Below are 12351 nucleotides of genomic sequence, written 5' to 3'. Positions count from 1 at the left end.
GTTCTGAACAGTGTAAATCCTGTTTGATGATAAATGGCTATTCAAACTAGCAGTGCATTGATGATTTTCTCACTAACATCTCTACATTCATCCACTTTGTGCCCACCCTTTAACTTTCAGCGCTCTTTAATTCATCTGTTAGTACCAGAAAAAGGTCTTCTGATAAGGTTCTTTTCTTTTTAGTACATTTTAACTTTAAAGCCTAAGAAGGAGCCTGTAGTTCTCATTAATAATTCTCTACCTACGCTAGTTGTAGGATTATTTTCCTTAGATTGTATTTCCTTCTTTGGGACCACCCAAAAACATAATTTATACTCCACAAATAAAATTAGATATAGTGATAATGATGACAAGTGCACAAATTATAGGTCTCATTTCTTTAGCGTGCCATACGTGTATCTGGGGGACACGAGGAATTTAATTTTTAAAAATGTTTTTTATATAATAGCAATATAAGTTTCGGGATTTTTTTTTCTGAAGAGCATGATGACTACATGTTTAAGTTACTCAGGGTTTATTTTGATATTAACTACTTATTTTCCAGTGTCTACCAACCGTCTGGTAGTAATTCTTGATTCATTGCTGACATAAAGCCTGTAAGAATCATTGACATTAGTTTTTGAAAGCTTTACTTTTTTTTTTTTTTTAATCAAAGGCTTGCTTTATCCTAAAAAACAAAGATGCTTAGTCACTTTATTATCTCTTCCATTGTGTGGGCAGAGTTTAGAGTTTTTAATGCTAATTTTTAATCTTAGAATCAGGATTGATTTTGTGATTGTCCATATTTCTTCCGTGTACCTTTTGGACTCATTGGGATGCACAGTCCATTTTCTTTTGGGAGAATTGAATTTACTGGACACTTTACCAATGGAGAAACGAGTATGAAGTAGATCATTCTTAGAACCGCATCTGAGGACTCAAGTGTAGGAGAAGGGCTTGTTATAATATGGTGTTGTCTGTAACATGGCCCCAAAAAGTTTATTTTGAGGAAGCCTTTATTGTGAATCTTCAGAGAGTATTTGCTGCTTAATAATACTTATAGAAAAACTGGAGTTATGTTTAGAGATGTGTGGTAGCTGCTAAAAGTATGGGGACAATGTAACTAAATTAGTGCTAAAATAAATATTGCTAATTAAGTGATTGTCAAGTACTAGTTGAAGAACCATATTTGTAAAAATCCCTTTGAAATCAGATATTTGGTTATACATTAAGAATTTAAATTTTGGCCGGGCGCGGTGGCTCAAGCCTGTAATCCCAGCACTTTGGGAGGCCGAGACGGGCGGATCACGAGGTCAGGAGATCGAGATCATCCTGGCTAACACGGTGAAACCCCGTCTCTACTAAAAAATAAAAAAAAAATCTAGCCGGGCGAGGTGGCGGGCGCCTGTAGCCCCAGCTACTCGGGAGGCTGAGGCAGGAGAATGGCGTAAACCCGGGAGGCGGAGCTTGCCGTGAGCTGAGATCCGGCCACTGCACTCCAGCCCGGGCGACAGAGCGAGACTCCGTCTCAAAAAAACAAAAACAAACAAAAAAAAGAATTTAAATTTTATACATTCTCAAGGCTTTGTCCTTGACATTCAGTATCATTCCAGCTGTATAAATTATTCAAATCAGATGACAGAAGAAAAATAGCTTGTAGTGAGTATGTGGAAATTTTCCATAAGTTTCTCCATCTAGCACTATGGAATAAATTTTCTCTCTCTCAAACAGATAATGAAAGAAAGATCAGTATCTTGCCCTGCCCAACAAACTTACCAAAAAGATCTAAATGAAGTTTCCTTGTGTGGTTCTTAGGTTGATATGGGAAGGAAATGAGATACATGAAATACTGACTTATTATTGCAATGATTTGTTATCCTAGAAATTTGTTCTGTATAATGTTAACAGTCCTTTGATTTAAAAGTTTTGTTTCACTACTGTATCATTTTAGCATTCTAAAATTCCATTCCATATTCTTTTTCAGATATTTTCTTTTGGCTTTCCCTTCTTAAAGCTTGGAGTATTTATGTTGGAAATGTGTGTGAGCATGCACGTGCGTGTATGTGTGTGTGGTTTCTTAATTTGCTATAAATTTAACACTAGATACTGAGAGATAGATATAAAGTTGTTTTGAGGATACCTGGATTTTCATCTACAACCTCCATTATTAATAACGGCAACACTCTTAAAGCCCTCTGGTAAACTCACACCCTAGAAGAAAGCCATAAACCCCTAAGTAAACTGAAAATGTTTTGAGGGAAATAGCTACCATAAAGCTCTGTATACATAAGCTACATATATTATATTCAAATAAATAGTACAATAGACCTTAGCACAATCTTAGTCATCAGAAACTGTGATGCTGAGTAATGGGAGGTTAAATAATATTCGGTGTTAAGGAAACACATGTCAGTACATAGTAAATTTTAATAGACTGAACTGATAAAATGGATAAGGTGTATCTTTTTGACATTTAGAGAGCTAAAGGATAATTATTTGTCTTAGAAAATACAATTATTTGGAAGCATTTCATTCCCCAAGTGAGGTGTTACTTGCCAGATATGTATACTGTATTAGGGTTTATTAAGCCGTTCACATTTAAGATATATATTTATATCTATTTATGTGAATAAATTTCAATTAGTGTATACTAACTAAATTGTTATTAAGTTGATGGCTTTATTAGCATAGATTTATTCACTTGTGTTCTGATGATTTACTTTTCAGTCTTCTTTTCACATGGAACTTTCTAATTTCATAAATATACAAGTGTGCTGCACATTATAAATTTGTTCACAATAATTTGGAAATTATCAAAACATTGTATTTTTTTCAGTTGCCAAAATAATCTCTTCCTTTATTTTTCAGCGCTCCCTATGGAAAGTCCGTAGACATGTGGTCGGTGGGCTGTATTCTTGGGGAGCTTAGCGATGGACAACCTTTATTTCCTGGAGAAAGTGAAATTGACCAACTTTTTACTATTCAGAAGGTGCTAGGACCACTTCCATCTGAGCAGATGAAGCTTTTCTACAGTAATCCTCGCTTCCATGGGCTCCGGGTAAGAGGTTTTGCTGAAACCCAAAATGGAATCAATACTGCAGTATTTGAGTCATTGTTCATTGCACAATGGAATGCTAAACTATCCTTTGAATACTATTTCCTTTCCCACTACAGTGTTGATAATCCCTATTGTAATATTTTATTTCCGAATTTTTTAATAGTACTTGTGAATTTAAAAAGTGGTTAGAATTCAAATTCTAATCTTTTTTCTAATTTTTAAGTTCCAGTCTTTCAAAATCTTTTTTAGTATATATATTCTTACAGTCTAAACTTTGGTTATCTTACACTGTTTCTTTATCCAAACTATTAAGCAACCCCGAATATACCAAATGTATGAATGCTGAGCAAATATATTTGTAGTGATTTGAGGAAAGCCCTGAAAACTTGGATTCCCCATATTTGAGGGTTCGTGTTTTAGTAGATGTTTCTGGTTCACTGACAGTGAAACATCAGATCTTCTTTTCAAACTGGTGTATTCTCTTGGAGCCATACGTGATGGCTCACTCCTGTAATCCCAGCACTTTGGGAGGCCAAGTTGGGCAGATCACTTGAGGCCAGGAGTTCGATACGAGCTTGGCCAACTTTGTGAAACCCCATCTCTACAAAAAATACAAAAATTAGCCGGGCATGGTGGCACACACCTGCAGTCCCAGCTACTCGGGAGGCAGAGGCAGGAGAATTACTTGAACCCAAGAGGCAGAAGTTGCAGTGAGCTGAGATCGTGCCACTGCACTCCAGCCTGGGTGACAGAGTGAGATTCTGTCTCAAAAAAAAAAACTAGTGTATTGTCTTGGGCAGCCTTTCCTAGACTTGACAACTTTGTACAAAACTTTTCTGAGAATATGCTAAATAGTGTCTTAGAAAGTATAAACTTTCCCCAAATGAGGAAGAGTCACCTTATTGGAGTACCCAGTGAGTTATAGGCTACTTCTGTCTTCCATCTATCCCAAAAACAACTTTTTAAGTTTTCAGCCACTTTATTATTTTTACTATACATTAAGTTCTAGGGTACATGTGCACAATGTGCAGGTTTGTTACATTTGTGTACATGTGCCATGTTGGTGTGCTGCACCCATTAACTCATCATTTACATTAGGTATATCGCCTAATGCTATCCTTCCCCCCTCCCCCCACCCCATGACAGGCCCCGATGTGTGATGTTCCCCTTCCTGTGTCCAGGTGTTCTCATTGTTCAATTCCCACCTATGAGTGAGAACATGCGGTGTTTGGTTTTCTGTCCTTGGGATAGTTTGCTTAGAATGATGGTTTCTAGCTGCATCCATGTCTCTACAAAGGACATGAACTCATCCTTTTTTATGGCTATATGGTATTCCATTGTGTATATGTGCCACATTTTCTTAATCCAGTCTATCATTGATGGACATTTGTGTTGGTTCCAAGTCTTTGCTATTGTGAATAGTGCTGCAGTAAACATACATGTGTGTGTGTCTTTATAGCAGCATGATTTATAATCCTTTGGGTATGTACCCAGTAATGGGATGGCTGGGCCAAATGGTATTTCTAGTTCTAGATCCTTGAGGAATCGCCACACTGTTTTCCACAATGGTTGAACTAGTTTACAGTCCCATCAATAGTGTAAAAGTGTTCCTATTTCTCCACATCCTCTCCAGCACCTGTTGTTTCCTGACCTTTTAATGATCGCCATTCTCACTGGTGTGAGATGATATCTCATTGTGGTTTTGATTTGCATTTCTCTGATGGCCAGTGATGATGAGCGTTTTTTTTCATGTGTCTGTTGGATGCATAAATGTCTTCTTTTGAGAAGTGTCTGTTCATATCCTTCGCCCACTTTTTGATGGGGTGTTTTTTTCTTGTAAATTTGTTTAAGTTCTTTGTAGACTCTGGATATTAGCCCTTTGTCAGATGGGTAGATTGTAAAAATTTTCTCCCATTCTGTAGGTTGCCTATTCACTCTGATGGTATTTTCTTTTGCCGTGCAGAAGCTCTTTAGTTTAATTAGATCCCATTTGTCAGTTTTGGCTTTTGTTGCCGTTGCTTTTGGTGTTTTAGACATGAAGTCCTTGCCCATGCCTATGTCCTGAATGGTATTGCCTAGGTTTTCTTCTAGGGTTTTTATGGTTTTAGTCTAACATTTAAATCTTTAATCCATCTTCAGCCACTTTTTTGGGCCAACATGGCAATTGCTGGTCATTTTGGGAACTATAAAATAATCTCCCCACCATTTCCTTCCTTTCTCTGAAATGCATAATTCTCAAACCATATTACTTTGCCATTTACAAAGCACTTTGTTTTTTTCTTTTGACTTTCTGGCCCTCAGTTAATTTCCCTTTAGAGACCACCACTGCTCAAACCTGAGTGCCCAACCGTCCGGATCCTTCTAGGCTCAGTGAATGTGGTTGAAATGAATGGACAGAGGCATACCAGTGTCTCTTTTATCTCCTGCTTTCTCTGTCTTTCACATCTGTCTGAGTTACCTCAGGCAAGTTTGTCGTTTCTCCTTTTAGTTTTGCTTTTGTAAGCCAAAAATTTGCCAGATATGACCAGTAATTGGGACGCCAAGAGCATATGTGGTTCAGCAGGTTAGCTCAACATTTTTGAACATTTGTCATACTAGGTGTTGGAAATATGACAATAAATAGGACTTGTCCTCAGTCTAGAAGAAAGAAAAATCTATTATATTCAGAAATAAAGTTAGTCATAATTAATGAATTGCATTTTCACTGGGAATCCATCTAAACTCCTTGTCGTAGCCTATGAGACCTTACCTGACCTCATCTCATACCTATCTCCTTTCCCCCCATTCTCCAGATTCTCAACACACTTACCTTTTTTGTTCTTTGGCTTCTGTAAACATTCCAGGGTTTTTCCAGTTTCACCAACTTGGGACCCATGGCTGCTTCTCCTGGCAAGGTGCTTCCCTCGTGTGGTCCCTTTTCATTCTGTCAGTCTCAAAGAGTGCCCCTTTCTCTGGCCACCCAACATACCACCCTCACCTCCATCTTAGTCTCTCTCTCCCACAGCATCCTTTTTCTATCAGAACTTACCACAGTATGGAATTATTTTGTCTGTTTCTTTACTTGTTATTAACTATCTAGTCCTCCCACACTAGAATATAGGTTTCTGAAGGGCAGAAATCAACGGTTTTATCACATCACAGATGTGTTTCCAGCATTTAACACAGAAACTACCATATCCAGTAAGTACTCACTACATATCTGAGAAGTGATTAACCAGTCTGTGGCATCAGCATTCAAGCTTAACTGTATTTCTTTTCTCTCCATCTCTCATGCTGCTTTTACCCTTTTACCTTTACCTAACCTTTGACCACCCCAAATAGATCCCCCGATCTTTCTCTTTTCACTTTAGCCTTCTCACATTTCTCAAACCACACAATTCTCTTTTTTGTTGAGAAACCTCTACAAGGTTACTGATAAAGTTTAAACTCTTTAGGGTAGCTTAAAAACCCCTTCTTAGTCCTCCAGCCTCATTTCTGCCTCCCCCCGGCCCAGTGTGTGCTCTTTGGCCACATTGAACCTCTCACCATTTCCTCGACATATTGCTTTTATACTCTGCATTTCCATCTCTATAATGCTCCCAACACTCACCCCTCTTTCTTCTCCTCCTTCTTCCTCTTCTAGACTCAGGCCAAATGTCCTCCCTCCATGAAGACCTTCTAGACTATTCGAGGGGAAACTGGTGACCCCATAACACTCCGGTCATACCTCTTTTGTAGCACCCATTGCATTCTCCTTTAAGTAGCTGTTTGCAAATATGTATCCTCACTGGACTAATGAATTCCCTGAGGAAATGAACTGTTAATGTTCACCATTGTATTTGCAGCACACCTAGAATAGTGCCTGCTAGGCTGAATAGTGTTGAATGATTAAATATTTGAGCTCAGGATTTTAACATTAACTGCTGGAACATTAAGCCTGGTTTGCTGGCTGACTTGTTCTTGGCCTGGTTAATGAGGCTCTATGCTGGATTCTCTGAAGAGAGTATAAACAGATCTGACATGCTGCTTGGCCTTGATAACTTATAAACTAGCTGAAGAATTAAGACTTCCATCCATGAAATAATTAGAAAACAATACATTTATAAGAAAATGTGGTATATAATAAAGTACTGCATTGTTTACCTCATTGTATGGTTTTCTAATGTATCTCCGTATGGTTTAGACCATGAGAGTGTCACATATTCTGGAAAGTTAGAAATCATCATGGGGATTCATTAGAGAAGGCTTATGAAGCATTTGACATTTGAAATGGATATTGAAGAATGAGGAGCATTTCAATCAGATAGGCCACACAAAGAATATCTCTTTCTCATTTGTCTGTGGTCCTATTTGTTCATAGTCTTCTTCCCTAAACAATATGGTCTATAAAATTCCAGACAGCATATGATAATGCTGCTTACAAATATCCTTCAGGGAAATTGCTGCCTCCATCACACTTTGACTTTTATAACCTTAATACTTTCACATTTTAGTCTGAAAGTGTTTGTGGTGTTTTAACTAAATTAGTTTAATCTCTTTGGAGGCTTGACAATATCTTTTGAGGGAGAAATTTTCTTTCATGATGTTATTTGAAAATGTCTGTAACAGATAGCTAAGCACATGGGACATGTAAACTGCATCTGCTGTGCACCATGGACTGACCAGTAACCCGTCCATTGTGATGTGCATTTGGATTTAGTTGTATAGAGACAGGAAAATCTACAAGATGTTGCTTATAGTGGTTTGCATTATTGGGATAAAGTAACAATTGATGCCCCCATAGTATAGGGCCTAGACTGTGGAGTTAGACTGTTGGGGTTCAAGGCCTGGCTCCATATTTACTATTTTGAATGATACCAGGAAGTTATTTCACCATCCTGTGCCTCTGTTTCTTCTCATGTAAAATGATGATAACCAAAAGACTGCCTGATTGGATTGGTGTAAAGATGAAATATTATTTGTAAAATGTCTAGACCAGAACCTCACATGTAGTACTCAGCAAAGAAGCATTCTCATTGGATTGGATTGGATTGGATTGGATTGGCTAAGTGATTCAGAAAGAAACAAGACTGATTGAGATATATTTTAAACTTCTATGTATGAGTTTTGGCTATCTGTTGAATTATTTCATATTAGAATGGTAGGTCTCATTCAAATACATGTAAATTCTTTGAAGTTAGGAGTTTGCTTGGTCATTTTTTATTGTAATATTTCTAATACCTTTTGACTTTCAGCATTAATTTTCTTATCAATGAAATTTCACTGCTAGAAAAAAGAAGGCAGTATCTGGTAGCATAAGATAGACCTCATACACAAAATATTAACATGTACTGGTATAGGGTCTTCTATCATAGCATGGTAGGTGTCTTTCTCTTTGGGCTGATATTTAATGCTCCAGTAACATCAAAGGAAACCTCTGTACTTCCCTTAGGAGAGGCACCTAGGTTTAGAAAGAGTGTGGGTTTGGATCACAAGACTGGGTGCAAATACTAGTTCTACTGCTGTTTAATTATGTAACTTGCCTTGAACCAGTTATTTGAACTTTCTGCTTGTCACCTTCTTCATCTCTAAAATAAGAATAATATATCCAAAATGCCTCATATAACATCACTTCCCTCAGAAATCAGTTTTAGGTTATTGCCTGTGCATCTGTGTTGAGTTCATGTTATTCCTTCTACTCCTCTATCTGGAAGGTGCTGTCCTACTTTTCTCTGTCTTCACATTTTTCGTATTTTTCAAAACCCAGTTCAGATATTACCTATGGGTTATTTCTTCCACGGCCATAAACCATCTTGGTCTTTCCTTTCTCTGAGCTTCAATTAGAATTTATGATTGCACAGTTTAACACTGATTGCTTTCCCAACCAGACAGCAGATCCCTCAAGAGCAGGGTTTGGGTCTTACCTGTATTTTTTGTCTCCTGCTATCCAGAGCATGGTGTGGAGATGATGTTATAATCCTTAAATATCTTGTTTGAAATTTTGCTATGTAATTAGTCCTCCCGTTTACTTATTTAGCATGTTTAAGGATTTCAGTACTTTGAAATGCTTGCATGTTGGTATAGAGGAAATAACGTATGGAAGCAGACTAGCCCTGACATTTGGAAGGGAAATGGCACTAGGCTCTGCCAGTCATATTACCCAATACTTTAACATCCACCAGATATTGCAGAATGTGAGTTGGCAGTGGAAAGAACAGAAAGCACATCTAAATAAACTTGACCTCTTCCCCTCATTTTCTTTAAAAATGCATTTGTTATCTAGGAACCTATGTTTGTCTTCGATTCAACTTTAAAAAAGGAAGAATTTGAAAACAGGTTATTATAAGAGCATATTAAAAGCAATGATAGAGGCTGGGCGCGGTGGCTCAAGCCTGTAATCCCAGCACTTTGGGAGGCCGAGGCGGGTGGATCACAAGGTCAGGAGATCAAGACCATCCTGGCTAACATGGTGAAACCCCGTCTCTACTAAAAAAAAATACAAAAAACTAGCTGGGCGTGGTGGCAGGCGCCTGTAGTCCCAGCTACTCGGAGGCTGAGGCGGGAGAATGGCGTGAACCCGGGAGGCGGAGCTTGCAGTGAGCCGAGATCGCACCACTGCACTCCAACCTGGACGACACAGCGAGACTCCGTCTCAAAAAAAAAAAAAAAAGCAATGATAGAATGTGTGTCTGAATTCACTCTCTACTTTCATGACCTTTTAGGTACTGGCCACTTACTTTCTTTTTTTACTTCTCTGTTTTCAAGAGTAAATGGTATGTTATTGTTAAAAAGCTGTAAGAATACTATTTGATGTCTTATCATATACTTTCTGCTAGATCCTCAATTATTCTCAGTAATTAAGAATCATGTGTATAAGCAAATTATGTATACACTGTATTAGAACTGAATTGTTTGTATAAACAGATGATATTCTATTTTACTACATAATTAGTTCAAATTTTTATATTTTAGTTTGTTTCACATGCCTTAGTATTGTCTGCCTAGATTTAAGTATCATCTTTCACCTGTGAGTTTTCCTATTATTTGACACCCAGTCCTATTAATCCATATAAAAATACATAGACGGCCGAGTGTGGTGGCTTACACCTGTAATCCCAGCACTTTGGGAGGCTGAGGCAAGCAGATCACAAGGTCAGAAGTTCGAGACCAGCCTGGCCAACATAGTGAAACCCCATGTCTACTAAAAATACAAAAAATTAGCCGGGAGTGGTAGCGGGTACTTGTAATCCCAGCTATTCAGGAGGCTGAAGCAGGAGAATCACGTGAACCCAGGAGGCAGAGGTTGCAGTGAGCCGAGATCACGCCATTGCATTTCAGCCTGGGCAACAGCACGAAACTCCATCTCAAAAAATATAAAATAACAATACATAGACAACAAAAGTAATATACAAGTATGAATTTGACTGGGATTGGCATTTTTGCTTATCTGCTCCCTTCTGCAGCACTCGCAAGCACGTGCACAACATATCCTTCCCCAAATGTTAACATTCACTTTGTGTGTGTCTCACAGTTTCCAGCTGTTAACCATCCTCAGTCCTTGGAAAGAAGATACCTTGGAATTTTGAATAGTGTTCTACTTGACCTAATGAAGGTAAGGCAAATCGATGTTATCTCTATAAAATATCTTTTGATTTGTGGAATCTTTTATGTCTACATGTGACCATAGCCTGCTTTTATGAATGAAATGTTAGGAGATGTGGAATGGCAAATAATGGGGAACTATGTCATATTAAAAGGCGTGTAACTTATTTAAAATTACAATGGGATCTGGTCTTGTCACAGTCCATCTAGACAGAATCATGAGATCCCTAAATGATATTTTTAAAATGGACAGAATAATAAAAATCTGTTAGCGTGCAAGAGCTGTTCAAGCATAAGGTTTTAAAACAAATCTTAAAATCAATGTTGAAAGAAGAAATTCAACAATTTTTTCTGACATGGTATTTGAAGCCTCCCATCGCCTACACAGATTTGATCAGTGAATCTAATTTTTCTCTTTTTCTCCCAGACTCTTTCTGGCTCTACTTTAGACGTATCAGGATGATTGCTAATGCTGTGGCCTGAGTGTTCTTCTTATGCTACCCTCCCTGTCCAAAAGTCTTCCTGCTCTGTACTCTAAAAGCATTCTCAAATTTCTTTATTCAAGTTTATTTTTTTTTCTCCAGTAGACAGTCGGCTCCTTGAGTGGGAACTATTTTTCATATTTCTCCAGCTTTCACTGCAGCCAGAAGTGCACAAGCAAGTGTTGGTTATTTGATAGTAGACCTTCAAAGAACACTTATTAATGGATCAATTTTATTTTATGCCCAGTCAGTCAACTGTCAAAATCAGTAGAGGTTACACTGTGCATAGAGCCTTTGAAAGGCATACTTAGCACAGTCGGAAATTTTCGAGTGGCATTCTCAGAACTTTGCCGTGCTTTAAACTATGTTAAGCTGTGTTCCAGGGAACAAAACGTACATAGGTGTGGGGGTGGAGGTGGGGGAGGAGGGTGTGACGTTTCGGAAAGGCCACATACCATACAACCTTTTGTAGAGATGCACAACATTCATTAATCTATAAAGGCTTTCAGAAATATCACAGTAAAGAAGCATTTCTGTCTTATCCACTATTTTCCAAATTTAATTAAATACTGAATACTGTTTTTATAAAATGCTAAAGCTCTAGTGTTCTTCTGAATGCAGATTGAGAAATGCTACCCTCAAAAAGAACCCTCAAAGCCTTTTGTTTAATTAGGCATAAATTATAACTTAATCAGGTAGGTTTTGTCAGTACGCTTTTTCACACAGTCAGTCCTCATGGATTGGGACCTCAATAATTTGGTAACTTTTAAAATGTGAATAGAATAAAATAGGAACATGGAATTAAATACAATTTCATGTGTTCTGCCTTTCATCTTTCTTTAGTTAAAAATAATTGAGGCCGGGCGCGGTGGCTCAAACCTGTAATCCCAGCACTTTGGGAGGCCGAGATGGGCGGATCACGAGGTCAGGAGATCGAGACCATCCTGGCTAACACGGTGAAACCCCGTCTCTACTAAAAAAATACAAAAAAACTAGCCGGGCGAGGTGGTGGGCGCCCGTAGTCCCAGCAACTCCGGAGGCTGAGGCAGGAGAATAGCGTGAACCCAGGAGGCGGAGCTTGCAGTGAGCTGAGATCCGGCCACTGCACTCCAGCCTGGGCGACAGAGCGAGACTCCGTCTCAAAAAAAAAAATAATAATAATAATGAATGTTTTTGTTAAATCATTACCAAATATAATTGCCAAGCATCAGTATGGTACCTGATTAAAAGCTAGCACAAATAAAAGTAGAAAGATAACCCGAATCATCCTGT

General features: G+C 38.2%; 1 protein-coding gene across 1 annotated transcript in view; it reads left to right on the top strand.

Moving 5' to 3' along the window:
• The window catches only part of CDKL5 (cyclin dependent kinase like 5), a 230783-nt gene that overhangs the window by 160475 nt on the left and 57957 nt on the right, over positions 1-12351 (top strand). The window contains 2 exon segments of the mRNA XM_033201021.1: positions 2848-3037; positions 10527-10607. Coding sequence (XP_033056912.1) covers positions 2848-3037; positions 10527-10607 — 271 coding nt within the window.

This window comes from Trachypithecus francoisi, unplaced genomic scaffold (genome assembly GCF_009764315.1).
Source record: "Trachypithecus francoisi isolate TF-2019V2 unplaced genomic scaffold, Tfra_2.0 Lachesis_group6, whole genome shotgun sequence".
NCBI lineage: Eukaryota > Metazoa > Chordata > Mammalia > Primates > Cercopithecidae > Trachypithecus > Trachypithecus francoisi.
This window is presented reverse-complemented; position numbering and strand designations above follow the sequence as displayed.